Here is a 27422-nt window from a genome sequence, read left to right as displayed (position 1 = left end):
ACGTAACCCAATCAACGAAACACCGATACCACCACCTCAACCTCCTCAACCACCTTCTCCTTTTGATGCCACTATGTTCCAGGCAGCTTTCACAGCAGCAGTTGCAGCTGCTGTGTCAGCCATCAATGCTCCTGTCCCTAGTGGATCGGGAATAGGTGCACCTCCCTCGAACCACGGCGAAAGCCATGGACACCCTCGGGAATGCACCTATAAGGACTTCACGAACGCCAAGCCCCGCAGCTTCAATGGTACTGGTGGGGTTATGGTGTTAAGGAAATGGATTGAAAAGATGGAATCTGTCTTTGAAATCTGTGCTTGCCAGGAGGGCAACAAGGTCAAGTTCGCAGCTTGTACCTTCTCTGACAGAGCATTAACATGGTGGAACGGCCATGTTAAGTATCTGACTTTAGTGGTGGCATATTACATCAACTGGGAACACTTGAAGGACATGCTGATGAGGGAGTACTGTCCTCGAGGTGAAATACAAAAACTCGAGCATGAACTTTGGGGTCTACAAATGGTTGGATCTGACATATCGACCTACACAAATAGGTTCTATGATATGGCAATCCTATGCCCTGACATGGTTGCTCTCGAGAGCAAGAAAATAGTGAGATACATCTGGGGACTGTCACCACAGATCCAGGCAAGTGTGTTAGTGTAACGCCCGGGTTTCAGGGCTAAGCATTTTTGTCAATATAATAGTCTAGGTCAACTCTTGTAACTCTTTTTGAAGTAATAAAGATGAAATATTTGAGTATTATGTGAATTATATGTGTTTATTATTTAATTATAAATGTATAATTAATAAAGAATAAAAATGAGCGTCAAAATTAAAGTGTGAGATAATCCCGATATCTCTACATAAAGTTGTAGAATATGTCTCAAGGTTTCCGTGCATATAAGGAACGCCGAAATCCGAGTTATAACGAAGAAGTTATGACCCGTCGAAGTTTCACGACAGAACCGGCACGATACCGGGAAGCGTGAATAGTGAATTTATGATAGAGCGATATTTAGCCTTAGTGATCTAAACGAAAGTCGTAGAATATGTTAAACTAAGAACATCGATAAAAAGAACGCCCAAATCTGACTTCGTATGAGGAAGTTATGATTTTTCTAAGATTTAGCATAGCAGTGCACGACCCGAAATCTGAATTTTAGATCGGTCGATTTTTAGCCGACAGGATCTAAATGAAAGTTGTAGTACTCGTAAATACCAACGCGTGGATATAAAGAACGTTGATAATAGAGCTCGTATGCGAAAGATATGGACGAAGCTTAGTCCCTACTTTTCGAGCGCGGCGAATTCGATACAGTTTTGTAAATCCGAGATAAAATGAGAATTAGCCAACGAGGTCTAAATGAGAGTTGAAGATCTCATTAATAGGAACTCAACGGTAAAAAGACAGACAAAAACGGAACTCGTATACGAAAGTTATGGACGAAGCTTAGTCTCTACTTTTCGAGCGCGGCGAATTCGATACAGTTTTGTAAATCCGAGATAGAATGAGAATTAGCCAACGAGGTCTAAATGAAAGTTGAAGATCTCATTAATAGGAACTCAACGGTAAAAAGACAGACAAAAACGGAGCTCGTATGCAAAAGTTACGGACGAAGCTTAGAGACTACTTTACTATAAAACTCCTATAAATACAAGGGTGAACTCCTCATATTTTCTTCACACCATAAGCCTTTCTTTCTCTCTCTAACTTCTCTCTAGCCTCCCTAAACCCCTCCCAAGTCTAGGGAACCTCCCTATCACGAGAAGAAAGCCCCGGAGCGCCCGACGGCTCCGAGAAGAAAAGCTTTCGGCTCGGAAACGCTGCTCCAGCGAAGTCCGGTTTTTAATAAAAACCCATTGTAAGTGAGTTACGCCTATACTATATTTAATATAGCTTTTATTTAATTATAGTAACATTATTAGGACATTAAAATAATTATTTGGGCTATTATTATGAGTTATATTGAGTGTTATTTAACGCTTATATAATAGTAATAATAGCTAGACTATTAATTAGTCGCGATTAACGTTAAAACTAAACTCTAGTGGTATTAATACAAGGTTTGGTCAAGGAAAAATTGTTTTAAGAAGTAACGAAGAGCTGTCCGAGTGCCGAGTCACCACCTTACCAGGTGAGTGCATAGTTACTTTCATCTTACACATAGATATGAAGTATTTTATAAATTACGTGCTATGTGTGCATATTATCTGAATACTTGCTATCTATGTTGGATGAACATTGTTATACAGGTTTTCAATGATTTAAACTGTATATGTATTTTATATCTACGAAAATGTTGGGGTAAAACATGGGTAGATGTAATAGGTGATGTGTGATAAAATGATGAGAGGCCTCGATGTTGATGTTGTTGATTCTGTCATCTAGCGGAGTATGGATGACGACCACGGACTTTTCTAGACAGTCCAGTGGAACACTAGCAGGCTCGCAACCTGTAGGTGTTTGTGAACGATGTGTTCACCGGTGTACTCCATCCCCCACATGGTTGCCTTTGGGACATTTATTGCCGAGGAATCCCCTTAGCAGTAGTGTCCGTCCCGATGATGATCCTTAGGCTAGGTCCCTTATGATAGGTGTTTAGGGACATAAAGTGAGGATAACGGGAACGGGTAATCGGGTTATTGTTGATTGATGAAATTAATAAACTTATTTATTGTGGGTTGAAAACCCTATGTGCTCACCAGGCTCCCAAGCCTGACCCACTCAGTTTCTTGTATTACAGGTAGTGGCGCATGAGCATAGGTGTGATGTTTTGGACGAGGGATTACGGATATAGGCCTGTAGATATGAAATAATGTAGTAAGGCTTATATTGTATTGTTTATGCTTTTGGTCTGTACGAACATGACATCCCGAGTCTTTTAATGAAATACATTTCTATGGAAATGCTTTTGATAAATCTTTATCATATTTTTGTTTTGGGACAAATTCCGCAACACTTTCATTTAAAATGTAACTCTGATTTTTAAACAAAGCATAAACAAACCGGTCTTTTCTGGCCGTGATTTTGGGGATGTCACAGTTGGTATCAGAGCATTAGTTTAAGCGAACTAGGAATTTGTAGGATTTCTAGACTTAAACTTAGAATGCTAAGCGATGATTGTGAGGTGTGAGCACTAGCCTATTTTAGGAATTGTGCCTAAAATGCTTTTATGTGCTAAATGCTTTGTGCATAATATGCTGTAAATTGTTCGGATCTATGGTCTGTTGCCGACCGGATCTGGAAACTTTATGTGTTTAGGATTCTAAACGTACGACTACGATATTAGAACTAGCATATAAACGTTTCGGAGTGATAAGGATGATTTAAACGTCAATCCTAGTAAAGGTCTAGATTCACCTCATTCGGTGTATAGATCAAGATGGTAAGAACACGTAGCGGGAACGTGAATGCAAATGGGAACTGAGATCAGCCCCCAGTGATTGAGCAAATACCGGTTGTGGTAGCCGCTGCTGAGCCAATAACGATGGCCGGAGTGCAAGCGATGATCCAGGCAATGTTGGATCGTCAAATGGAGGAAACCAGACGTTTGATCCAGCAAAATCGAGAGGAAGCAACTATTCAGATCGAACGGCCCGAGTTAAATAAAGGGCAGACTGAGGAGGGGAACTACAGTGGGACTGTTGGTCAAGTCAACCCACCAATAGTTCGACAAAACAACCAATATGACGAAGTCGAGAGGAATGGATGCAAGTACAAGGATTTTCTGACTTGCAAGCCATCGACTTTCACTGGAAAGGAATCATTTATGGTGTATGGGGACAAACGCAGAGTGAATTCTGGAATCATCTCCCTGATGAAAGCCAGGAAATGTTTGTCCAAAGGATGTGCATCATACTTGGCATTCGTAATCGATGCCAAGAAGGAGAAGAAAGAGGTGCATAATATACCGGTTGTGTGTGATTATCCGGAAGTCTTTCCCGAAGATCTTCCCGGATTACCACCTGATAGGCAAGTGGAGTTTCGTATAGACTTGTTACCAGGAACAACACCGATAGCAAAGGCACCTTTACCGATTAGCACCGACGGAGATGAAGGAGCTCATGACGCAACTTCAGGAGCTTTTGGACAACGGTTTTATTCGACCTAGTTCATCACCCTGGGGAGCTCCGGTGTTATTCGTGAAGAAGAAAGACGGAAGTATGAGAATGTGTATAGACTACCGAGAGCTGAATAAGGCAACGGTGAAGAACAAGTATCCATTGCCGAGGATTGATGACCTATTCGATCAGCTGCAAGGTTCGAGCTACTTCTCAAAGATCGATCTTAGGTCAGGATATCATCAGCTAAAGGTGAGAAAGCAGGATATTGAGAAGACTGCATTCAGAACGAGATATGGACACTACGAGTTCTTGGTTATGTCATTCGGGCTAACCAATGCTCCCGCAGCATTCATCGATTTGATGAATAGGGTTTGTAAACCATTCCTCGATAAATCCGTGATAGTGTTCATCGACGACATTCTCATCTACTCGAAAAGCCAAGAGGAACATGGCAAGCATCTACGGGAAGTATTAGAAGTGTTGAAGAAGGAGAAGCTTTTTGCAAAGTTCTCCAAATGCGACTTTTGGATACGGGAAGTCCAATTCTTGGGTCATGTTGTTAACCAGGAGGGAATAATGGTTGACCCCGCAAAGATCGAGGCTGTAATGAAGTGGGAACGTCCAAAGAGTCCCACGGAGATTCGAAGCTTTCTAGGATTAGCCAGATATTATCGACGATTTATCCAAGGCTTTTCTTCGATAACTGCTCTATTAACAGCTTTGACTCATAAAGGAGCTACATATACGTGGAGTGAGAAACACGATGAGGCATTCGAGAAACTAAAGAAGAAGTTATGTGAAGCACCGATACTTTCTCTACCTAATGGAGTCGAAGATTTCGCGGTTTATAGTGATGCTTCTGGAGTCGGGTTGGGTTGTGTTCTGACCCAAAGAGAAAAGGTGATAGCATACGCATCTCGACAATTGAAAGAGCACGAAAAGAACTACCCCACTCATGATCTGGAGTTGGCAGCGGTAGTATTTGCCTTAAAGATATGGAGGCATTACCTCTACGGCACGAAGTGCAAGCTCTTCACTGATCATAAGAGTCTCCAGTACCTCTTTAATCAGAAGGAGTTGAACATGAGGCAACGACGTTGGCTAGAACTTCTCAAGGACTACGACTGTGAGATACTTTACCACCCAGGTAAAGCAAATATTGTTGCTGATGCTCTCAGTCGGAAAGTCAATCTTGAAAGGAAAAGGCCAAGAGCGTTAAGAATTGAAGTCGTCTCGACGATTGTGGAAAGCATCAGGAAAGCTCAAGAAGAAGCTTTAGAGAAAAATGACCGAAAGGAAGAACGTTTGGGAAGAACGTTAGTGTTCGGTACAAACAGTTGTGGACTGAAGGTATTCCAAGATCGAATTTGGGTACCTAAGACGGGAGCAATAAGAGATCTTCTAATGGAAGAAGCACACAAGACCATGTACTCGATTCATCCCGGTAGCACTAAAATGTATAGGGACCTAAAACCCTACTACTGGTGGCTGACGATGAAGCTCGATGTTGCGAAGTATGTGGCCGAGTGCGTAACATGTGCGAGGGTTAAGGCACAACATCAGAAACCGTATGGGAGTTTAGAACCCTTACCTGTACCCATGGGTAAATGGGAAGACATCACCATGGATTTTGTGACTAAACTGCCCAGGACGAAGAACGGTCACGACATGATTTGGGTAGTCGTGGATCGTTTCACCAAGAGTGCACACTTCATAGCAGCCAACGAGAAGTGGTCTATGGATAAGCTCGCAAATGCTTACATGAAGGAAATTGTAAGACTTCACGGTGTCCCTCTTACGATTGTATCAGATCGTGATAGTCGTTTCACGTCAAGGTTTTGGAGGAGTCTACGAGAGGAGTTAGGTACAAAGTTGTGTTTGAGTACTGCTTACCATCCGCAAACTGATGGTCAGAGCGAAAGAACGATTCAGACGCTGGAAGATATGTTGAGAGCATGTACCCTCGAATTCCAAGGGAATTGGGACGAGCACTTACCTCTGGTAGAATTTTCCTACAACAATAGTTTTCACTCGAGCATCAAGATGGCTCCTTATCAAGCCTTGTATGGGCAGAAGTGTCGTACGCCGTCTTGTTGGCTTGAAGCCGGAGAGAAGCAGTTTATGGGCCCCGAGATAGTCCATGAGACTGCTGAGAAGTTGAAGGTGATTAGGGAAAGGATGTTAGCAGCCCAGGATCGTCAGAAGAGCTATGCTGACAAGAAAAGACGACCGATAACTTTCGAAGTTGGGGATTCCGTTTTGCTTAAAGTCTCACCGTGGAAGGGACTTATACGATTTGGGAAACGAGGAAAGTTGAGTCCAAGGTTTATTGGACCGTTCAAAGTTCTTTAGAAGATAGGGAACCAAGCTTACAAGCTGGAATTGCCCGAAGAACTCAATGGTATTCATAACACCTTCCATGTGTGTTATTTGAGGAAATTCACGGGAGATGTTCCCGACATAATTCCAATCTCAGAGTTAAGGATGGATGAAAATAAAAGGTTGATCGAAGAGCCTGAGGCAATTGTTGACCGTAAGACTAAGAAGTTACGACGCAAGATGGTCGACTTGGTGTTAGTCCGATGGAAACATTCGAATGGGCCGAATCTCACTTGGGAAACAGAGGATGACATGATGAGTCGCTATCCACATCTGGTTGCTGATGCATGATTCCGGGACGGAATCATCCTAAGGGGGAGAGAATTGTAACGCCCGGGTTTCAGGGCTAAGCATTTTTGTCAATATAATAGTCTAGGTCAACTCTTGTAACTCTTTTTGAAGTAATAAAGATGAAATATTTGAGTATTATGTGAATTATATGTGTTTGTTATTTAATTATAAATGTATAATTAATAAAGAATAAAAATGAGCGTCAAAATTAAAGTGTGAGATAATCCCGATATCTCTACATAAAGTTGTAGAATATGTCTCAAGGTTTCCGTGCATATAAGGAACGCCGAAATCTGAGTTATAACGAAGAAGTTATGACCCGTCGAAGTTTCACGACAGAACCGGCACGATACCGGGAAGCGTGAATAGTGAATTTATGAAAGAGCGAGATTTAGCCTTAGTGATCTAAACGAAAGTCGTAGAATATGTTAAACTAAGAACATCGATAAAAAGAACGCCCAAATCTGACTTCGTATGAGGAAGTTATGATTTTTCTAAGATTTAGCATAGCAGTGCACGACCCGAAATCTGAATTTTAGATCGGTCGATTTTTAGCCGACGGGATATAAATGAAAGTTGTAGTACTCGTAAATACCAACGCGTGGATATAAAGAACGTTGATAATAGAGCTCGTATGCGAAAGATATGGACGAAGCTTAGTCCCTACTTTTCGAGCGCGGCGAATTCGATACAGTTTTGTAAATCCGAGATAAAATGAGAATTAGCCAACGAGGTCTAAATGAGAGTTGAAGATCTCATTAATAGGAACTCAACGGTAAAAAGACAGACAAAAACGGAACTCGTATACGAAAGTTATGGACGAAGCTTAGTCTCTACTTTTCGAGCGCGGCGAATTCGATACAGTTTTGTAAATCCGAGATAGAATGAGAATTAGCCAACGAGGTCTAAATGAAAGTTGAAGATCTCATTAATAGGAACTCAACGGTAAAAAGACAGACAAAAACGGAGCTCGTATGCAAAAGTTACGGACAAAGCTTAGAGACTACTTTACTATAAAACTCCTATAAATACAAGGGTGAACTCCTCATATTTTCTTCACACCATAAGCCTCTATTTCTCTCTCTAACTTCTCTCTAGCCTCCCTAAACCCCTCCCAAGTCTAGGGAACCTCCCTATCACGAGAAGAAAGCCCCGGAGCGCCCGACGGCTCCGAGAAGAAAAGCTTTCGGCTCGGAAACGCTGCTCCAGCGAAGTCCGGTTTTTAATAAAAACCCATTGTAAGTGAGTTACGCCTATACTATATTTAATATAGCTTTTATTTAATTATAGTAACATTATTAGGACATTAAAATAATTATTTGGGCTATTATTATGAGTTATATTGAGTGTTATTTAACGCTTATATAATAGTAATAATAGCTAGACTATTAATTAGTCGCGATTAACGTTAAAACTAAACTCTAGTGGTATTAATACAAGGTTTGGTCAAGGAAAAATTGTTTTAAGAAGTAACGAAGAGCTGTCCGAGTGCCGAGTCACCACCTTACCAGGTGAGTGCATAGTTACTTTCATCTTACACATAGATATGAAGTATTTTATAAATTACGTGCTATGTGTGCATATTATCTGAATACTTGCTATCTATGTTGGATGAACATTGTTATACAGGTTTTCAATGATTTAAACTGTATATGTATTTTATATCTACGAAAATGTTGGGGTAAAACATGGGTAGATGTAATAGGTGATGTGTGATAAAATGATGAGAGGCCTCGATGTTGATGTTGTTGATTCTGTCATCTAGCGGAGTATGGATGACGACCACGGACTTTTCTAGACAGTCCAGTGGAACACTAGCAGGCTCGCAACCTGTAGGTGTTTGTGAACGATGTGTTCACCGGTGTACTCCATCCCCCACATGGTTGCCTTTGGGACATTTATTTCTGAGGAATCCCCTTAGCAGTAGTGTCCGTCCCGATGATGATCCTTAGGCTAGGTCCCTTATGATAGGTGTTTAGGGACATAAAGTGAGGATAACGGGAACGGGTAATCGGGTTATTGTTGATTGATGAAATTAATAAACTTATTTATTGTGGGTTGAAAACCCTATGTGCTCACCAGGCTCCCAAGCCTGACCCACTCAGTTTCTTGTATTACAGGTAGTGGCGCATGAGCATAGGTGTGATGTTTTGGACGAGGGATTACGGATATAGGCCTGTAGATATGAAATAATGTAGCAAGGCTTATATTGTATTGTTTATGCTTTTGGTCTGTACGAACATGACATCCCGAGTCTTTTAATGAAATACATTTCTATGGAAATGCTTTTGATAAATCTTTATCATATTTTTGTTTTGGGACAAATTCCGCAACACTTTCATTTAAAATGTAACTCTGATTTTTAAACAAAGCATAAACAAACCGGTCTTTTCTGGCCGTGATTTTGGGGATGTCACAGTTAGCTTCCAAGCCTGTTACTTTTTATAGTGCCAAGGAGCTGGCACAATCTCTCATCGATCACAGGAAACCTCAGAACCCAATAATACCTGCACTAGTACCACAAAATGTCAACAACAACAAGAAGGGGTGGAACAAGAGGAAGAGGGGGGCTTCGCAAGAATCCTCCAAGAGACAACAACTTGTGGCAATCAATGCCGCCACGGTAACTCCTGTTGTCCCTGCAAACCCCTTACCAGAAAAAACTTATGCTGGGACTCTCCCAAAGTGCAACAAGTGCGGCTTCTACCACCACGGACCTTGCAAGGAGATGCAGTGCTCTAACTACAACAGGAAGGGGCATACAGCCCGTTTCTGCAAGACTCCAACAACTCAGGCCGCCCAGGTTCCTAATGCCGGTATGGGCCAAGCTTGCTATGGTTGTGGCGAAGTGGGTCACTACAAGAGGAACTGACCTAAAGCAGGGATGGCTGGAGGAGTAGGAAGAGTTATGGCCTTGGGCCACGAGGAAGCGGTAGCTGATCCTACGATAGTTACTGGTACGTTTCTCCTCGATAACTCATATGCTTGCATACTTTTCGACAGTGGAGCAGAGAAAAGTTTCGTAAGTCACAAATTTGCACACCTGCTTAAACTAAAACCATGTGCATTAGATAATTCATTCACAGTAGAAATGGCTAACGGGAAAATGGAGAGTACTAATTGCATATACGTAGGTTGTACTTTAAATTTAGATAGCCATACTTTCAAGATAGACCTCATGCCGATCCCAATTAAATGTTTCGATGTTATCATCGGCATGGATTGGTTGAGTCTTCTTCGCACTGACATCATGCGCTTTGAAAAAGCAGTTCGTCTTAACCTTCCTAACAACGAAACTTTAGTAATCTATGGCGACAAACCTGGTACAAGCCTTCGCATCATTTCGTGCATTCAAGCCCATAAGTGCTTGCGAAAGGAATATCATGCATTCCTGGAACGCGTCGTCGATACGAGTCAAGAAATGAAAGACATTCAGAACATCCCAGAAGTTCGCGACTTTCCCGACATCTTCCCAGAAGAACTTCCCGGTTTACCACCACAACGCCAAGTCAAGTTCAGAATCGACTTAGTGCCAGGAGCTACTCCAGTAGCCAAATCTCCTTATCGTCTAGCACCGGCCGAGATGCAGGAACTTTCCAGTTAGCTTAACGAACTTCTCAAGAAGGGATTCATTAGACCAAGCTTCTCACCATGGGGAGCACCGGTCTTGTTCGTCAAGAACAAAGATGGATCGTTTCACATGTGCATCGACTATAGAGAACTCAACAAACTTACGATTAAAAATCGTTATCCTTTGCCCCGCATTGACGATTTATTTGATCAACTTCAAGGAGCCAACTACTTCTCGAAGATAGATCTACGATCCAGATATCACCAACCGCGAGTGTTAGAAGAGGATGTTCCAAAGACAGCCTTCTGGACTCGTTATGGACATTACGAGTTTATGGTGATGCCGTTCGGATTAACTAACGCGCCCGCAGTATTCATGGACTTGATGATTAGGGTGTGTCGTCCTTACTTGGATCAGTTCGTCATTGTTTTCATTGATGACATACTTATCTACTCTCGAAGTAAGGAAGAACATAGTCAACATCTCCGTAGGGTCTTAGAAACATTGCGAGCGGAGAAGCTCTATGCGAAGTTCTCCAAGTGCGAATTTTGGATCCGATGAGTCGAATTCTTGGGTCAAGTAGTTAGCGAAGAAGTAATACACGTGGACCCTTCCAAAATCAAGGCCATTGAGAACTGGTCAGCACCGAAGACACCTACAGAAATTCGTCAATTTCTAGGTCTCGTTGGCTACTATCGCAGGTTCATTCAGAACTTCTCCCGCATAGCGAAATCTCTTACAACCCTGACCCAGAAAGGCGTGGCCTTTGAGTGGGAAGAGAAACAGGAAAGAGCGTTCCAAACGCTCAAACGAGCCTTGTGCACCGCACCAATACTATCCATCCCCGAAGGGATAGAAGACTTCATCGTCTATTGCGATGCATCCAATCAAGGACTTGGATGTGTTCTGATGCAACGAGGTAAAGTCATAGCCTATGCCTCGAGACAGCTGAAGACACATGAGGTTAACTACACCACCCATGATCTTGAGCTAGCAGCAGTCGTATTTTCTCTGAAGATCTGGAGACACTACCTGTATGGTACAAAAAGCACGATCTTTACAGACCACAAGAGTCTACAACACATCTTCGACCAGAAAGAGATCAACATGAGACAACGACGGTGGGTCGAGCTACTAAGTGATTACGAGTGCGAAATTCGTTATCATCTGGGTAAAGCCAATGTAGTAGCCGACGCCCTGAGTCGGAAAGAATATACTGGTCGTAGAGTCAAATCTTTGACTCTAACTATCCATTCACACTTGTCCACGCAAATTAAGGAAGCTCAGTTCGACGCTTTAAAACCTGAAAATGTGGCAGGTGAATCCCTGAGTGGAATGGATAAGAACTTGGAAGTCAAGGGTGGCGGAGCCTTATACCTCATGGATCGGATCTGGACACCGAAGCACGGTGGCTTCAGAGACTTGGTCATGACCGAAGCTCACAACACTCGTTATTCCTTCCACCCAGGTTTAGATAAGATGTATCTGGATCTTAAAAAGTTATACTGGTGGCCTAACATGAAAGCAGAAATTGCTACCTTCGTAAGTAAGTGCCATACTTGCGCGAAGGTGAAGGTCGAATACCAGAAACCCTCCGATCTTCTACAACAACCAGAGATACCAGAATGGAAGTGGGAGCGGATCACTATGGACTTCATAACCAAGTTGCCCAAGATGACGGGTGGACTTGATTCCATATGGGTCATCGTCGATAGACTGACCAAGTCTGCACACTTCTTGCCAATCAAAGAAACAGACAAGATGGAGAAACTTACACGAACATACATTAGGGAGATTGTAAGACTGCACGGTGTTCCTATATACATTATCTCAGATAGAGATAGTAGATTCACTTCGAGGTTCTGGCAGTCGTTACAAAGTTCTCTAGGAACTAGGCTGGACATGAGTACAGCCTACCATCCACAGACCGACGAACAAAGTGAGAGAACTATCCATACCTTAGAAGATATGATGCGAGCCTATGTGATTGAATTTGGGAAAGCTTGGGATATCCATTTACCCCTTGTCGAATTTTCCTACAACAACAGTTATCACGCGAGCATAAAGGCAGCGCCATTCGAGGCCCTCTATGGCCGAAAGTGCAGATCCCCTCTGTGCTGGGCTGAAGTGGGTGATACCCAGTTAGCTAAGGGATGAGTTCCCGAAAGCACTCTCACGGGTCCGGAAATCATTCGGGAAACGACAGAGAAGTTCGTTCAAATTCGTGAACGATTGAAAGCCTCTAGAGACCGACAGAAAAGCTACGACGACAAGCGAAGGAAACCGTTGGAATTCTAGGTGGGTGACCGAGTTCTACTAAAGGTCTCACCCTGGAAGGGCTTGATACGCTTTGAAAAGCGTGGGAAGCTATATCCAAGATACATTGGGCCTTTCGAGATTCTCGCGAGAATCGGCCCTGTAGCTTACAAACTCAATCTACCGCGTGAACTCAGTAACGTACATTCTACCTTCCATGTATCAAACTTGAAAAAGTTTCTGTCCGACGAGACTCTTGTTATTCCACTCGACGAGATCGAGATCAACGAGAGCCTCAACTTTGTGGAGGAACCAGTAGAGATCATGGACCGAGAGGTCAAGCAGACAAAACAAAGCCATATCCCGATAGTGAAGGTTCGCTGGAACGCAAAACGGGGACCTGAATTCACTTGGGAATGAGAGGATCAGATGAAACGGAAATATCCCCATCTTTTTCCTTAGTTACCTGTAAATACTTTATTTGCTTAAATTCTAATTTCGGGATGAAATTCCTTCTAACGGAGGGATGATGTGACAACCTGAAATTTCCATTCTGTACGAACATTATCAAGTCAATAGAAGTTATAACAGTCACAGTAAAGTTTCAGACTTTTCCGTATAAGTTTGAGTATTTCAGGGTTTACACTTAAGGAGATATCAGGAGAGTGGATGCACTAGGGTTTTGTGCAACTCTGTTATTCCAAAACTCTATTATATTAGAGTTCATTTCAGGAATAAAATATTTTCTGCCAAAAATCCCAGGACTATATATATAATTATGAACCATATTCATTCATTATTTACATTTCCAACTAGAGAAAAGCCATTTTCTTTCTCACGGATCTTCGGGTTTTCATCCCAAATCGTGATTACCTTTCTCTATTTGTATTATATGGCTTATAACGTGTTTAATAACATAGATTACATAGCAAAACTGCAAGATTCGAGAGTTTACCGCCCAAGAACATTCTTGGGGAGTAAACTCTTTTATAAGGGTTAAATGATGCCTAGACCCTTCCCCTTGTTAAGTGACTACCTTAGTCTTGTATGCTAGTGTTTTTATGACTAGAAATCACCCCAAGAACACCAAGGTTTAGGTGTTCACGACCCAAGAAGTTCTTGAACCGTGAACTCCAAACTCAAGGCCAAAGAGTGCATTTAACCACTCCTAAAGCCTTGGACAATTACCTAGACTTACTCCTAGTTAATTTAAGCACTTTAAAACATCAAAAACCCCTCCCAAAGAGAGATTCCGACCCTAGTATAGTTCTTGGGCCGTGAACATCAAGGAAAGGTACCAATGTGTGCATAAGGCCTTCATTAGCCTTAGATAATTGTCTAGAAACTATCCTACATGAGCTTGGGACTTGAAAGCATAAAAATATCCATTTCCATATGAGTTTATGGCAGTAAACTCAAAAGGAATTGGCCTTGGGGCCGTAAACTCCTCAAAGGAGTGTATTAGTGCCCTAAACCCTTCCAAGAATTAATCCACCAAGTTGGAATGCTTCACGGCCGTAAAATCAAGGGTTTATGACCGTAAACTCCTTGTGTGGAGTTTATTGGAGAGTAAACTCAAATATGGGATCCTTTGGAACCCTAAATTCATTAGTCGGGTCCTATAACAAATTAGATGAAGTCCTTAAGGCTAATAACGCTTATGTAAAGTGTTTATCATGTTCTAGAATGTCTTAACATTTACAATTAGTAGTTTAAAACTAATTGGGTGCATATATGTGTGATTATATGCTCATTAGGATTATAGTGTGTGTACAAGTCCTCACTTGACACCTAACAATCTGACACCGTTCAGTACATCCAAACCACCACCTACAGGTGAGTTCATACCCCTTAATCAATGTTTAAATGATTTTAAATGCTTTAATAGGTGGGAATACAAGTAGAAAACAACATCTTATCAAATCTTTCATATGTATTTATAACTGTGTTTTCATCCAGCAGATTTCACATACTACAAAATGTGATGCATGAAATGGTTTTCTATCTAAAAAATACTTTGTTATCAAATGTCTTACTTTTGAAATGTTTATTGAAAAGACATCAAGTCATTGTTACTTATTGTCCAAAACTATTAGATGTTTTACAAAACCATTTTTAACCTACTTGAACAAACAGTTACCTTCCAGTTAACTATTATAGGGATAGTTAGAAGATACAAAACATTATTCCTATTATAAGGAATTACATCAGAGTCAGTTCATTCATGAGTCTATGCTATACATTACATGAGTACCTTACATGAATACATTACATGAGTACCTTACATGAATACGTTACATGAGTACCTTACATGAATACACAACATGAGTACCTTACATGAATACACAACATGAGTACCTTACATGAATACATTACATGAGTACCTTACATGAATATGTTACATGAGTACCTTACCTGAATACATTACATGAGTACCTTACATGAATACATTACATGAGTACCTTTACATAGATACATTTTCCTGTATACATTTACATGGATATTTGTACCTCGATTCATTAGGATGATTTATTAGTACCTTCTGTGTAAATTGTCCTGCCTATCCCAGTTCAACGGGATATCTAGACGAGACTAACCATTCTGAATCCCAGCTGTTAGCACCAGTGGTTGATGAACATCTACAGATGCCTACGGTTATTACTTATACTAGGAGTACCTCTTCGGGACTAACCATTCCTTGGGCCTACTGTTCGCTACAGAGGTCGATGAACATCTACGGATGCCTACGGTTAATACATATATTAGGAGTACCTTTACGGGACTAACCCTTCCTCCGCCCTACTGCTACTATAGAGGAAAATTGAACAATTTACGGATGTTCAAAGGTTATACATTTCACTAATCGCGATGTAGTGTTAATCCTCGTACAAAAGGATAACAATTACATTAATACATTTTTCCTATTACTTTATTTGGTGATAATTTCACATAAACGAGGAGTTAGACTAATTACTTTAAGTATTAGTCAATAGCAAGGAAAAACTATCATTTTACTTACAAAAACATTCGGGTCTTGGTAGAAGACTACATTTCATACTAGTAGGAAATAAAGGATTTTCTAGGGTTTTTCATTACTTACATCAACTGTTTCATTTAAAGATTTACAGGGCATTCATAATAGTTTTCCCAAAACAAGACAATGACACTTTACTTATGAATTCACCAGCGTTAAGCTGATACTTGCTTTCAAAACAACTTGTATTCTCAGGTCACCAGTAGACAGGTACGATGGCCAGGTTTTGAGAAGACGGAGCAGAGACAAGACTCGTCTTTTATTTTGATTGTATTTTTGGTGTCTAATTACATTGAAAGAACACACATGTATTAAAACTTTACTTTTAATGCAATGGATTATGTTATTGCTTGTTTACTACTTTACATTGTTTGTGATACTGTACATGACGTCCTCCACTCCGGAACGTTTCCGCCGTTCTTGGTTTTGGGGTGTGACAAGTTACCCTTTTAGTTTTAAATGGCCTGCAGTGTTCAAAATATTCAGAGTATAAGTTTAATATAAATCATACATAAACAATTTTTTCAAGGAGATGTGCATAGCTACATACCTTTTTTCAAGATCCGCATCAAGCATTTCATCAACATCACCATCACTCTCTTTGTCCGCATCAAGAAAATACATCGGTTAAAATTTGTAAATCATTAGGTACACACATAAGTATTTAAAGGGACAAAATTACAAAAGAATAAAGCTACACACATCTTCCTCATCAATGGCTTCTCCATGAACAGTTAGAGGAACTGCATGAGCTAATGAATCTTGCAAAAAGTTAAAAACATGAAGTAATTAAAATGTAATTCATTATTCATTAGTAGTTTCAAAAAACTATTGGGAAAAAAATCATGTATAAGAAAATGACCTGATGACTTTCAGGTGATGGATTGTATGAGCATCCAGGTGGCTCTACTTCCATAGCAGGAATCACAATTTCAGAGCACTAGGATGAAAAATACATGTCAAGTCTTTGTAATACTAATAACTTTGAATAAATATATAAATCATTCATACATATATACATACCATTTCACTCTCTGAGATGAACATTGATGTGTAAAGACCAAGAGCATGGATGCTAGATTTGTATACAACCAAATGCTTCCAACCCTTTGACTGTTTATATCGACCATATTCTTTCTGCAATAATAAACAGTTTCACATATAAAGTATAAACTTTTAAAATGCTATTAATGAAAGTAGCATACCCGTGGATCAGATTCTACAACATCTGACCCTGCTTGATTAGTCTCATTGCCTAACGCTCCAATTACTAGATTAATCAATGATTTCTTAGTGATTTTGGACTTATAAACTGATTTTCTTAGGTATATCTCTAAAATTTCATTTCACTCACAACAATCAGCTCCCCTAATCCAAGTAAGATCTTATGACCTCCGAGAACAAAATAATCAAATCATGATCATGTAACAACAAGCAATACACAAATTAACAGCGACGAATCATAAAGGTACACTAATAGTTCCGAATTGTAAAACCTTTGCCGTTTTTGTTTTGATCGTCGCCATTTTGAGGAGACGGTGGCCTCCGAGGAGGAGGATATCGGCTGGAACAATAACATATCAGTGGCATACGTTTATGATTTCGAAATTGAATGTTGTTGGAGAGTGAAGAAGCAGTCGTTGTCACAAGGGAATTGAAGCATCACCGATAGTGAAGGTGGTTGTGTTGTGGAGTCGGGCCGGTAAAATGGCCGTCAATTTCGTATCCGGAAAGCAACAAATCTTCGATCAAAGAAGAGAGAATAATGAAGGGGAGACTGTGATCACGAATTACCGAAGGAGATCGGCAGTACCAACGCTGACATTGACAGTTGTTGCTGCTGAGGAGGCCGGAGCTGTATATTAGGGGATCATCCCATGTGCCTTGTGGTGTTCGACATATACCAATCGTCGATCGAGAGAGAGGAAAATATGAAAACAGTTGCGATTGAATGAAAGGGGGATGTTGTATTCTCGGTTTAGGGAGTAGAAGCCTATGGGACGACCTGTCGTCTCCACACCCTTAGACAAAAGGGCATCCCACGAAAATTCCCACCTAATTTGTAGACCCGCCAACTATGTGCGTAACCTATTGCAACAAAATGTCGTCTCTATAGATTAACGAGTCAATAAATGTTGGTCAACTCTATAGAGATGGCATGTCGTCTCTATTGATGATCTGTAGAAACGTTTTTTGTCGTCTCTATAGGGATCGTCCCTATAGATGCTTATTCTTGTAGTGTGTTTTGTTGATAGGCGAAGTTTCACAAAAAAAAGTTTTTTTTGTTATTTTTTCCTTTAATTTTAAATGGACCAGACTATTATTATGTATTGATTAAATTTTAAATAAACTTAAACATTGGTTTATTTTAAATTAATTGAGATATAAAATATGGCTTCTAACATTTTGACATTTTTTTTTTTGCTAAACAGGAAACATTATTAGATAGGTATTGGTAATTTGTAAGGTAGGCCTCCAATTTTTTTTATATATAATATATAATACATTTAAAAGGTTTACTAATACATTCAAAACAATGTATTCATATAAAAAATCAAAATAAAATCAAAGATACCCTTAATCGGTTCAACAGATTAATACATCGTTATTTCAAAAAGAAATCGTATTATTGTAACAATATTCATATAAAAATATTACTTTACTAAGACAATCAAAACAAATATTATATAAAATTCAGAGAAATTTACGGATAAGCAAAGGCTTCGACAAGTACGGCAGTATTATATACGTACGTCTGCTTATACAACCACGGTGTGATTCATGTTGAAAAGTCCACTTTTTATATATTTATTTTGTCTTCTTCTTTACTTAACACTTGCCTTCTTTATTCATTTCTCTATATCCCTTTAAACGTGGTTGTTTGGCGTGGTATTCGGCGGGGTTTGGGTAAGCGCAACCACCGATCTACTCCCACGTTCCGCCCGGCTGTTCTCTGCGAACTTCATGCTACCGATGTGCAAACCCTTTTCTCTCTCCTCCTCACTGTACTCCAAGCTATAGTAATACTCTTCATTGTACTTCTCATTCTTAGACGCCGGAAAAAACATGCTCCCCCATTGTGGGAAATGGATAAAAGCCACCGGAGTCGTTAAAACAACTGTCATCACCCCCATCCATGTTAACCCCCACGCCGTAGAAAATCTTGCACCGGAGAAAAATATTAGCTGGGTCAAACCACCACCAACATTGCCGCCGGCTCCGGTTAAACCAGATAGAATGCCGAGAGAGCGTCGGGAAACAAAGGGAATGATGCCGTATGTCGCTCCACAAGCCGCTTGTCCTCCCATGGCCATAAGCATCATTGACAAGATTGCGATGGGTAGAGAGTTGGATAGGCCTAACCATATACAGAAAACGCCTCCTAGGGTTTGTGTTATCCATAATGTCCATAATCTGCCTCTCATTCCAAATTTTCTACCAGATAAGTCAGAAGCATATCCACCAAATGGACGTGTAAAGAAGTTAGCAATCCCGAAACTGGCTGCCACAACTCCGGCTGTGTGAAGCTGTAAATTAAACCTATTTAACATTAGAACAATGAAGTCGTTTGTTAGCTAGTGATCATAAAGATTTTACGATGAATTTGTGGAAAAAGTAAATCAAAATCAAGATTATTTAGTTACCTATCATAGAAGTATTCAGAGATGACATTATTCAAGCACAACTGTACGCCCATCGAATATCCATAGACCAAGAAAAAGATCCATGTCCTATAATTCGAGATAGCATTTCGGAATACCTGGAGTTATAGAAAATAAAAGTCGTCATTAGGTGAATAAAAAGAAATATGTGTCGTTAATATTGTTTGATGGGTATTCCATAAAGTTGGACACGTACGTATATATACTGCTTTAATAATTAGTGTTCTTGAAATAACGTATAATATTTGTGATAATATTAAAGATCAGTTGATATGATATTAAGATTGTTAGCAGATTAATTAGTCATGTCATGACCTTGGAGAATTTATCTTTTGCAACCCGACCCTCCTTATAAATCTGAGCAAAGTTGCCATCAGGCAAGTCTTGGCCATAAGCCAATACAAGAGCACCAGCAATCAAATGAAACCACCCAGGAATAAAGAAAGCGATCCTCCACGCCGTGAACGGCGTAGTTCCGAGCATCCCGGTGATCACATGGAACAGCACCGGCATGAGCAACTGAGTAAGCCCACCTCCGAGGTCACCCCACCCGGCAGAGATCCCGTTCACAACCCCAATAATCTTACCATTGAACATCACACTCGTCCAATACTGACAAGAAACGAACGTCGCCAGTGAGAACCCAATCATGAACCTCACAGCTACGTAACCTCCAGCATCTTCCACAAAGCAGATGCTGAAAACCACCGGGGCAGCAAGGATGTTGATCACCGCACAACCGTACCTCGGACCCACGAGGTCGCAGATCACTCCCATGGCGAGGCGTGAGAGGATGCTGCCGGAGACTGAGGCGATTCCAGCGTTCGAGATATCGGAGCGGGTGAGGTTGAGGTTGTCACGGATGATGGGAACAAGTGGGGCGGCGGCGAAGGTGGAAATAACGCAAGTGCAGAAGGAAATCCATGAGAGATGGAAGGCTCTCATGTGGGGTTGTGCTACGGAGAAGACCTTCATCTTCGTGGCTTTGTTTTCTGAGTCCACAGGCAGAGCGAAGGTCCGCTGAGGAGAGGTGGTGGTGCGGTCATTGTCGATGGATATGACTTCTTGATGCTCCGGGGCAGTTGCAGGGGAAGCCATTGTTGGTTTTTGAACTCCCCCAAAAATATGGGGAAGCTAGAAACGATAGGCTAAGAAACTGTAAGCTGTAGGTGTGCTTATTGGGAGGAGGTGTGAGATACATAGTATTTATAGATATTACATTAGTGAAGATTTGGAATTCGCCAAAGTTGAATTTTAGAAAATAGACACGACTTTTGTGAATTAAAAACGTTATTTTATATATTTATTTGTATAGTTAAATTAAAAATGATTAATAGGTGTATTGCTCTAATTTAATGCTGTTGTAACTTTTTTTTTTGAAGCAAAAATTGCGCTTTAGCAAGAGGCTAAGACAAGAAAATATCACACATAAATGTTAAGATGAAAAAATGAGAGCACCAATCGGTTCAGTGCCACATTCAACATTGCCCTGATCATTTCACCCATCATAGGAGAGTGTAATATCATTATTAGCCATCTTTGTATGCGATAATCTCAACTCCTTAAAAAGTCTATCATTCATTGCCAATATTATCCAGATGCTTGCACCACTGATAGGAGTATGGAGAATGTAATAACATTATTAGCCACCTTTATTTTAATTAAGTTGTGTCATTCTTCAATATAGAATATGTGGGATCATTAATATTTCTCTAATAAACATACAATTAAATGTTGTGAGAGAGGGATAGTTTATATTAATATTTTAATTAAATTTTAATATAGTAATATATCACATATTTAATAAAGGGCCAACAATGTAATCTACATCTTGAACTTCCAGCATTTGTATTATTCATAACATACAACATATAACCAAAGAACGCCACCAACAAAGACAAGTTAGAATATGTAAAAACACTATGAACACACAATACTGTAACATGAATACTTCAGACTTGATGAAAAGTGCTAGTGCTCTGGAAGATGATAAAGAAAATCGAAAAACAATATTTGGATGACTAGTTGATCGGTTTTTAGTTTTTAGGACAATTGTTGTTTTTTTTTTTCGTTCAACGTTGTGTTTTGTTTTGGTGTGTATTTTTTTTAATGTTGTGGTTGATCTATGAGTTAATTAAATTGCATGTGTCCTTTTTTTTGTTTTTGTTTTTTTAATTAATCCAATGTGAATAAAAAAAATCAAAAAATAAAAAAACAAAAAATAAAAAAAGAAATGATAACACGGAAAGTTAAAGATGTTATAACAAGTTGTCTGTTTCTTCCATTTGGTGTTATAACACCATTTTGACATGTCATATGAGGTGACACCTTTTGGGTGTGATAACATCACTTAATTAGTTGCACATACCCACTGTTCTTATATTATGAGTCAGAACATTTTCAACAACGTACAAATTAAACCTAACTACAAATGACCTAAATCTAATCTTAAGACTACTATATATATATATATATATATATATATATATATATATATATATATATATATATATATATATATATATATATATATATATATAGGCGCACACACACACACAAAGAAGGATTAGAACAAAAGAAACCCTAAGAGAAACCTTCAAGTATTTATGATACAAGAGAGAGAGAGAGAGAGAGAGAGAGAAAGAGTAAAACATTTGTGTGTTTAGAACTGAGTTACTAAATAACTACACATCGATGTACTTATAGTCGTGTCGAACACAACATGGAGCACAAAAGAGAAAGGTTTAGGCCCATTTGGGATGTGGATAAGGTAGGTTGTGTGATAAAAGAGTTATGTTTGTGCTTTTAGAGCCCCAAATGAATTGTTAAAAGCGATGGTTCGGGATTTTCTTGAATTTTCAATTTGAGTTTGAGTGGGCTTCAGGAGGAATAATGTTGATAGAAGTGTAGGGCTTCTCGTTACCTTTTCGTGGATATAAGGATCGTCGTAAACGGATTTATAACGAAGAAGTTATGGCCTTTAGAAGTTTTGTGATTTTAGGCTTAGCTGAGTACGCTGGGCGTACAAAAAGACTATGCTGGGCTTACTAGTGAAGAAGGGAGTATGTTGGGCATACTTTGGAGTACGTTAGGCGTACTGACCAGGGGTGGTCACAAATGTTCTTCAGAGTACGTTGGGCATACGCTAATCAGACCTGAACCCTATTTTAGGGTCTTGGACCATATTTAAGCTCTTTATCTCATAACCTAACCCTAATATCTTCAGCCTCCATCCCTCTAAACGCTAGAAATCGACCCTAAGCCTCCATTTGAGAGATTCTTGAGCATTTTGGTGATTTAGTGAGTTTTTGGTGAATATTGTGGAAGAAGGAGTTCCTTGAGGGAGCATTGCTTGACTTAGAGCTTGTAGATCCAAGCCCTAATTAGGTTGATCTAGCTCCAGAAAGCATAAAGTTCGAATCTTGGTGGCTTTCTCATGTGGATATAGTGGGGTGATGACTTGTTATGTTTGGCTTTTGAAGAAGAATGAGCTTTGAAAGAGAATAGCTTGAGCATCTAGCTTTTGGATCTGTGTTATTTTTTTGGTGCATCTTCCAGAGCTATCAAGTTTAAAACTTGCTTATTGTTGTGCTAGTTTTTTTTTGTGTCCATTTTAGGGTTTTTGATCCCAAATCTTGAAACTTTATGAGTTGTTGAACTCCAAAGCCCAATATATATCCCTTTAAGTGTTCTAGTAGAGAGGATTCCTAAAAATGCGGTTTTGGACGTTGGAACCACCTTATGCATAAGATATGAGCATTTTTCGGAGTAAAGAGTAAGAGTTTTTGTGTTTGGGACTTGATCTGCCATGCAAAGGCTTAAATTCACGAGCTTTATTATGTACGAGCCTTTATGGAGACCCAATCTAAGAGTATAGCTATGGTCTTAACGGATTAAGACCAATGGAGTGGAGATAACAATCCTGGATGTATGCTGAGCGTAATTCCAGTACGCCCCGCGTACAGGACAACATCCCTGATGGCCAATTTGGATTGTGAGTACGCTGAGCATACCAAGGAAGGTACGCCCCGCGTAACCTCACTGTGGACTTTTGGGCTAAATCACATTTTGGGCCTAGAGTTTGGGCTTCTTACAATAGGGTATTGGACAAGAGGAAGGTATATATTCGTGCTTTGGCCCTTGAGTTGGGCTTGCCATTTAGTTTTGAGAGTGGGCCTCGGGTGAGCCCATTTATTATTCGGCCTTGATGAGCCTAATGGGTTTTAGGCTATTAATGGGCTAGTTAGTGGTCTTCATATAGACCTAATGAGTGAGAGTCTGGACTTATTTCCTAATTGGGTTAATTATGGGTTTTGGCTCAAAGTTAGAGGCCGATGCGCAACAGCAGCATTTTTAGGGGTTATTCTTCATCCGAGGTGAGTCTTCTCATTATACTTTACCTAGAGTGGTACTTGTGTGTGATCGGAAGGTCTTATATGATTACATTGAGTATTATGTTATCCTGCCTTATGTTATATGATGTGCATTATGTCTTTGTGATTTATGCTATGCGGAGCTTTACAGACCGGACTAGAGGGTCCAACGAACCATGGGACTGGAGGGTCCCACTAAGACACATTGACCGGGGGCTCTTACAATGATATAGCCTCGAGTGGCTAATGAGCTGTATGTACGGTATTTTGGGGAACTCACTAAGCTTCATGCTTACCGTGTTATGTGTTATGCGTTTTAGGTTTTTCTCAGGATTGCGGGAAGGCACTGGGTCGATTGTACTCACCAGAGAAGAAGTTATGTTTTGAGGATCCTGGATTATTAATCAATCAATTATGGAGATGTGTTTTGTTTACTAAACAAATGAGATTTTGTGAATTGCGTTATGTAATTTATATGATTTTAAAATGAAAAATTTGTTTGGAAAGTTATGGTGTTACAAGTTGATATTAGAGCCTTGGTTTGAGGGATTCGGATGCACCTTCGGGTATATATGGACTCAAACTGAGGATTTGATAAAAAAAATTCAAAGGAAATGAGTTTTTCTAAAACGAGCAAGAGTTTCTAAGAGAGAAACGAGAAGGAGCAGTTTGTACAGTCAGCTAGAGCCCGGATGATGATTTCCCAAAATACCCTTACTTAATTGTGTTCTGTGTTATGATATTAGTGATGCATCCTAGAAGACAGGCTAGGTATTTCATATGGTAGGGCTAGAGTTGTTGATTTGTGATGCCTTAGCCTAGAAATTTTTGTATCTATGATGTCCTTTGAGTATGTGATGAGTAAGAGTATCCAACAGGAATCTTTTAGGGAGAACTTTGAGTAGAGGGGTAATCTAGGTGAGATACCAAGATGAGTATTGGAGGGACCTACTGAGAGAGTAGTTAAATATCTGCAAAAGGGTAGAGTTGCTTGTGTTCGGTGATACCTTTAAGTGTATGTGGAGTGGTCACCTAGAGTGGTTGTATGTGTTATAGAGATTATTCGATGCCCGAATACTGCTTGCTGCGTGCTTTGTGGAACTGTTGATGATGGGAGTCAGATGCTAAGTGAATACGACAATATTCAAGAGGTAGATGACTGGCATCATAATGAGTTCTTCAGCAGCTAATGGCGGAGAAATGAGGGGACCTAGGAAGAGCCTAGGGAGTGGCCTTAGTCAGATAAGTACGCTGATAGAGGAGAGTATTCGCTAGGAAGTGACTAGGTTTATCGGGATTGGTGATCGAGAGGGTTGAGGAGTTACTTAGGAATTTTGGGACGATCCGTGTGGAAAGTACGGGTAGATGTGGCAGGTAGTATGGGCCTGTACTACTGAAAGCAGAGGACCCGTACTCGAAACAGAGAGAATACCAGAGGTTCTAAGTAGAATATTAAGAAGTGATCACATGGTTCCAATACCATGATTCGTGGAGATTAGTGCTTCTGGTTTTATCGGTTGCCTCGTGGTGGTTGGCTAGTCTGAGATCAGGTGATAGAGTGTGGGGCCAGAGGGCCATGTCGAGCAAGTTTTAATGGAGTATACCTAAAAAGGGAAATCGAGTTCATTTCTGAGGAGTTTTATTGGTGAGATGTTAGAATGAGTCGCAAGGCTCAGGGATGAGTAGAGATGATGCTTATTGGAGCATGGAGGTTTGAGTCGAGCCATCGGCTGATGAATGAGATGTCACCTTCTGTGGAAAGAGTTACGTTTTTCCTATTTTCTAGGAGAAACGATGGAGATATTGAGTTTCTGGTTTCAGAGTTTGGAGGAAAACCCTGTGGGGTAGCATTGGTGGTGACATTTTCATTAGAGTATGTGGGCAGTTTGTCTGCTGTGATGTATTTCTGGTACCAAGGTGTCATTTGTGGTGACTGATATGGAAGAGACCCAAGAAGGTGCCTTTAAGAGTGTGGCATGCTTTTAGCAGTAGTTTCAGGCGGTTAGGAGGAATATATCAGGGCGGTAGTGTAACACCCAAGATCAAAAAGGCCAAGAAAGGAAAGAAAACCCTAAGTCAAAGAATCAACTCGTCGAGTCCAAGGAGGAAGTCAACGAGTCGGAGCGTGATCCGTGTCGTGGCTTAAGTGACTGACTCGACGATTCGGGGAGACTGACTCAGCGAGTCTAGTCTGGGTTGAGAAAGCCCTAATTCCGGGACTTGTACCATATTTAAGCATCTCATTCTCCTTCTATCAACCTCATTTGTAGCCCCCATTGTCCAAAAGCTATTCCACGAAACCCTAGTGCTCTTTTTGAGTGTGTGAGCCATTGTTGAAGAGTTGGAGTGTTCTTGAAGCCTAGAAGGAGAAGAAGGAGTTGAGGGTTCAAGAGGAAGGTTCTGGATCTAGAAGATTCATCTCTTTAGCTACTCATTTTGGAAATCAAGTTCCTTCCTTGCCTTGTTATTTGTTGGATCATTTCATGTCCCTCTTTATGAGATTTTAGACCAAGTATGATACGTTTTGGGTTTGGACGTCCCCAAGCTGAATCCCTTCAGCTCCAGTTGTGTCTTGGCATAGAGTGTCATAAAGTATCAGTGTCGAGAGTGTAGGTGATGCATGGTTGTCTTAAACTCTATTTTGTGGTGGGTTTAGCCTAGATCTCCTTAGCTACACGTAGAGGTTGCAACTTTATGTGGGGAATGGGCTTTGGGAGAGTGGATCTACAGTTTGGAGTCCCTGCATGACTCGAAAGCCTCTGAAGGTATGGAGGACAGAATAGACTCGACGAGTCCTACGAGTGGACTCGGCGAGTAGTATGAAGATTAGGAGGAAGTCGACGAGTTGGATGAACAACTCGGCGAGTCTGTTGAAGTTTGCCTTGGACTCGGTGAGTCTATTCTTGGACTCAGCGAGCCAAGTCGTGAAACCCCAAACCCTTCGAGTTAGTACTCGAATCAGTGAGTCGAGTGGAGACTCAGTGAGTTGGACAGGACAAGACTCAAAAATTGGTGGACTCGGCGAGTCATGGGCTGACTCGGTGAGTCGAGTCGCGAATGGAAGGACTCTGAGCATATGAACTCGACGAGTCAGTAGGCAGACTCGGCGAGTAGGGTTGACCTGGAAGGTTGACTTTGACCAGGACTTTGACTTTGACTAGAGTTGACTTGGTTGACTTTTGAGAGATCGGTTAGGCTAAGTGTTGTATTGATATTGATAGCTCGGGTAGCTAGTGGAGCCGCAGTGCAGAGAGTTGTTAGGCAATAGCAGAGGGGTTATCCGCAAGTTCAGCAAGTGCAGGTGAGTTTCCCTTTTGTGTGGATGGGTCTACGGCCACAATGCCGGCCCATGTACTTATGAGTATGAAAACCTGGGTGTTAGCCCTAGGCACCGTATGCTAGTATGATATTCAGGACGAGGTCCAATGTTAGCGGGCTGGTGCCCAAGGAATGGTTTGCATGATAGAGTATACTTGTTGTCCGTGTGATACATGTATGTGCCTAGTAGGGAGGTGACTATCGGCGAGATCCCGTATCTCACCAACAGTAGAGTATGGACGGTGTTCCATATCTCATTAGTAGCAAAGTAGGCGCGAGGCCCATATTAGGGAAAGAGTGAGTGTGGGTCGGGCCTGTATCTCACTGTCAGTAGGAGCGTGGACGGGGTTCCATGACTCATCAGTTGCAGGACATGGGCGAGGCCCAAGATAGGCGAAGCCTTAGAACAGGATTTGGTAGCATATATTTAGTCTATGTGTTTGTGATATGTTTATGTGTTAGTATATGTTGG

General features: G+C 40.7%; 1 protein-coding gene and 2 long non-coding RNA genes across 3 annotated transcripts; 2 read left to right on the top strand and 1 right to left on the bottom strand.

Moving 5' to 3' along the window:
• The first annotated feature begins 1591 nt into the window (after positions 1 to 1591).
• On the top strand, positions 1592 to 2853 carry LOC128127465 (uncharacterized). Its single transcript, XR_008225258.1, has 3 exons — positions 1592 to 1863; positions 2066 to 2136; positions 2746 to 2853. It is a non-coding gene; the product is annotated as an uncharacterized LOC128127465 (long non-coding RNA).
• A 4963-nt stretch (positions 2854 to 7816) lies between these two features.
• On the top strand, positions 7817 to 8979 carry LOC128127464 (uncharacterized). The gene is made up of 3 exons (XR_008225257.1): positions 7817 to 7974; positions 8177 to 8247; positions 8857 to 8979. It is a non-coding gene; the product is annotated as an uncharacterized LOC128127464 (long non-coding RNA).
• A 9485-nt stretch (positions 8980 to 18464) lies between these two features.
• Positions 18465 to 20357, bottom strand: LOC111904260 (high affinity nitrate transporter 2.6). The gene is made up of 3 exons (XM_023900038.1): positions 19575 to 20357; positions 19242 to 19357; positions 18465 to 19137 (listed from the first exon to the last, which is right to left on the bottom strand). The coding sequence occupies exons 1-3, from the start codon at positions 20355 to 20357 to the stop codon at positions 18465 to 18467; spliced, it is 1572 nt and encodes a 523-aa protein (XP_023755806.1).
• Between the last annotated feature and the right edge of the window lie 7065 nt (positions 20358 to 27422).

Source organism: Lactuca sativa, chromosome 7 (assembly GCF_002870075.4).
Source record: "Lactuca sativa cultivar Salinas chromosome 7, Lsat_Salinas_v11, whole genome shotgun sequence".
In the NCBI taxonomy this organism is placed as follows: domain Eukaryota; kingdom Viridiplantae; phylum Streptophyta; class Magnoliopsida; order Asterales; family Asteraceae; genus Lactuca; species Lactuca sativa.
The sequence above is the reverse complement of the archived record's forward strand: the minus strand, read 5'-3'. Positions and strand labels throughout refer to the sequence as shown.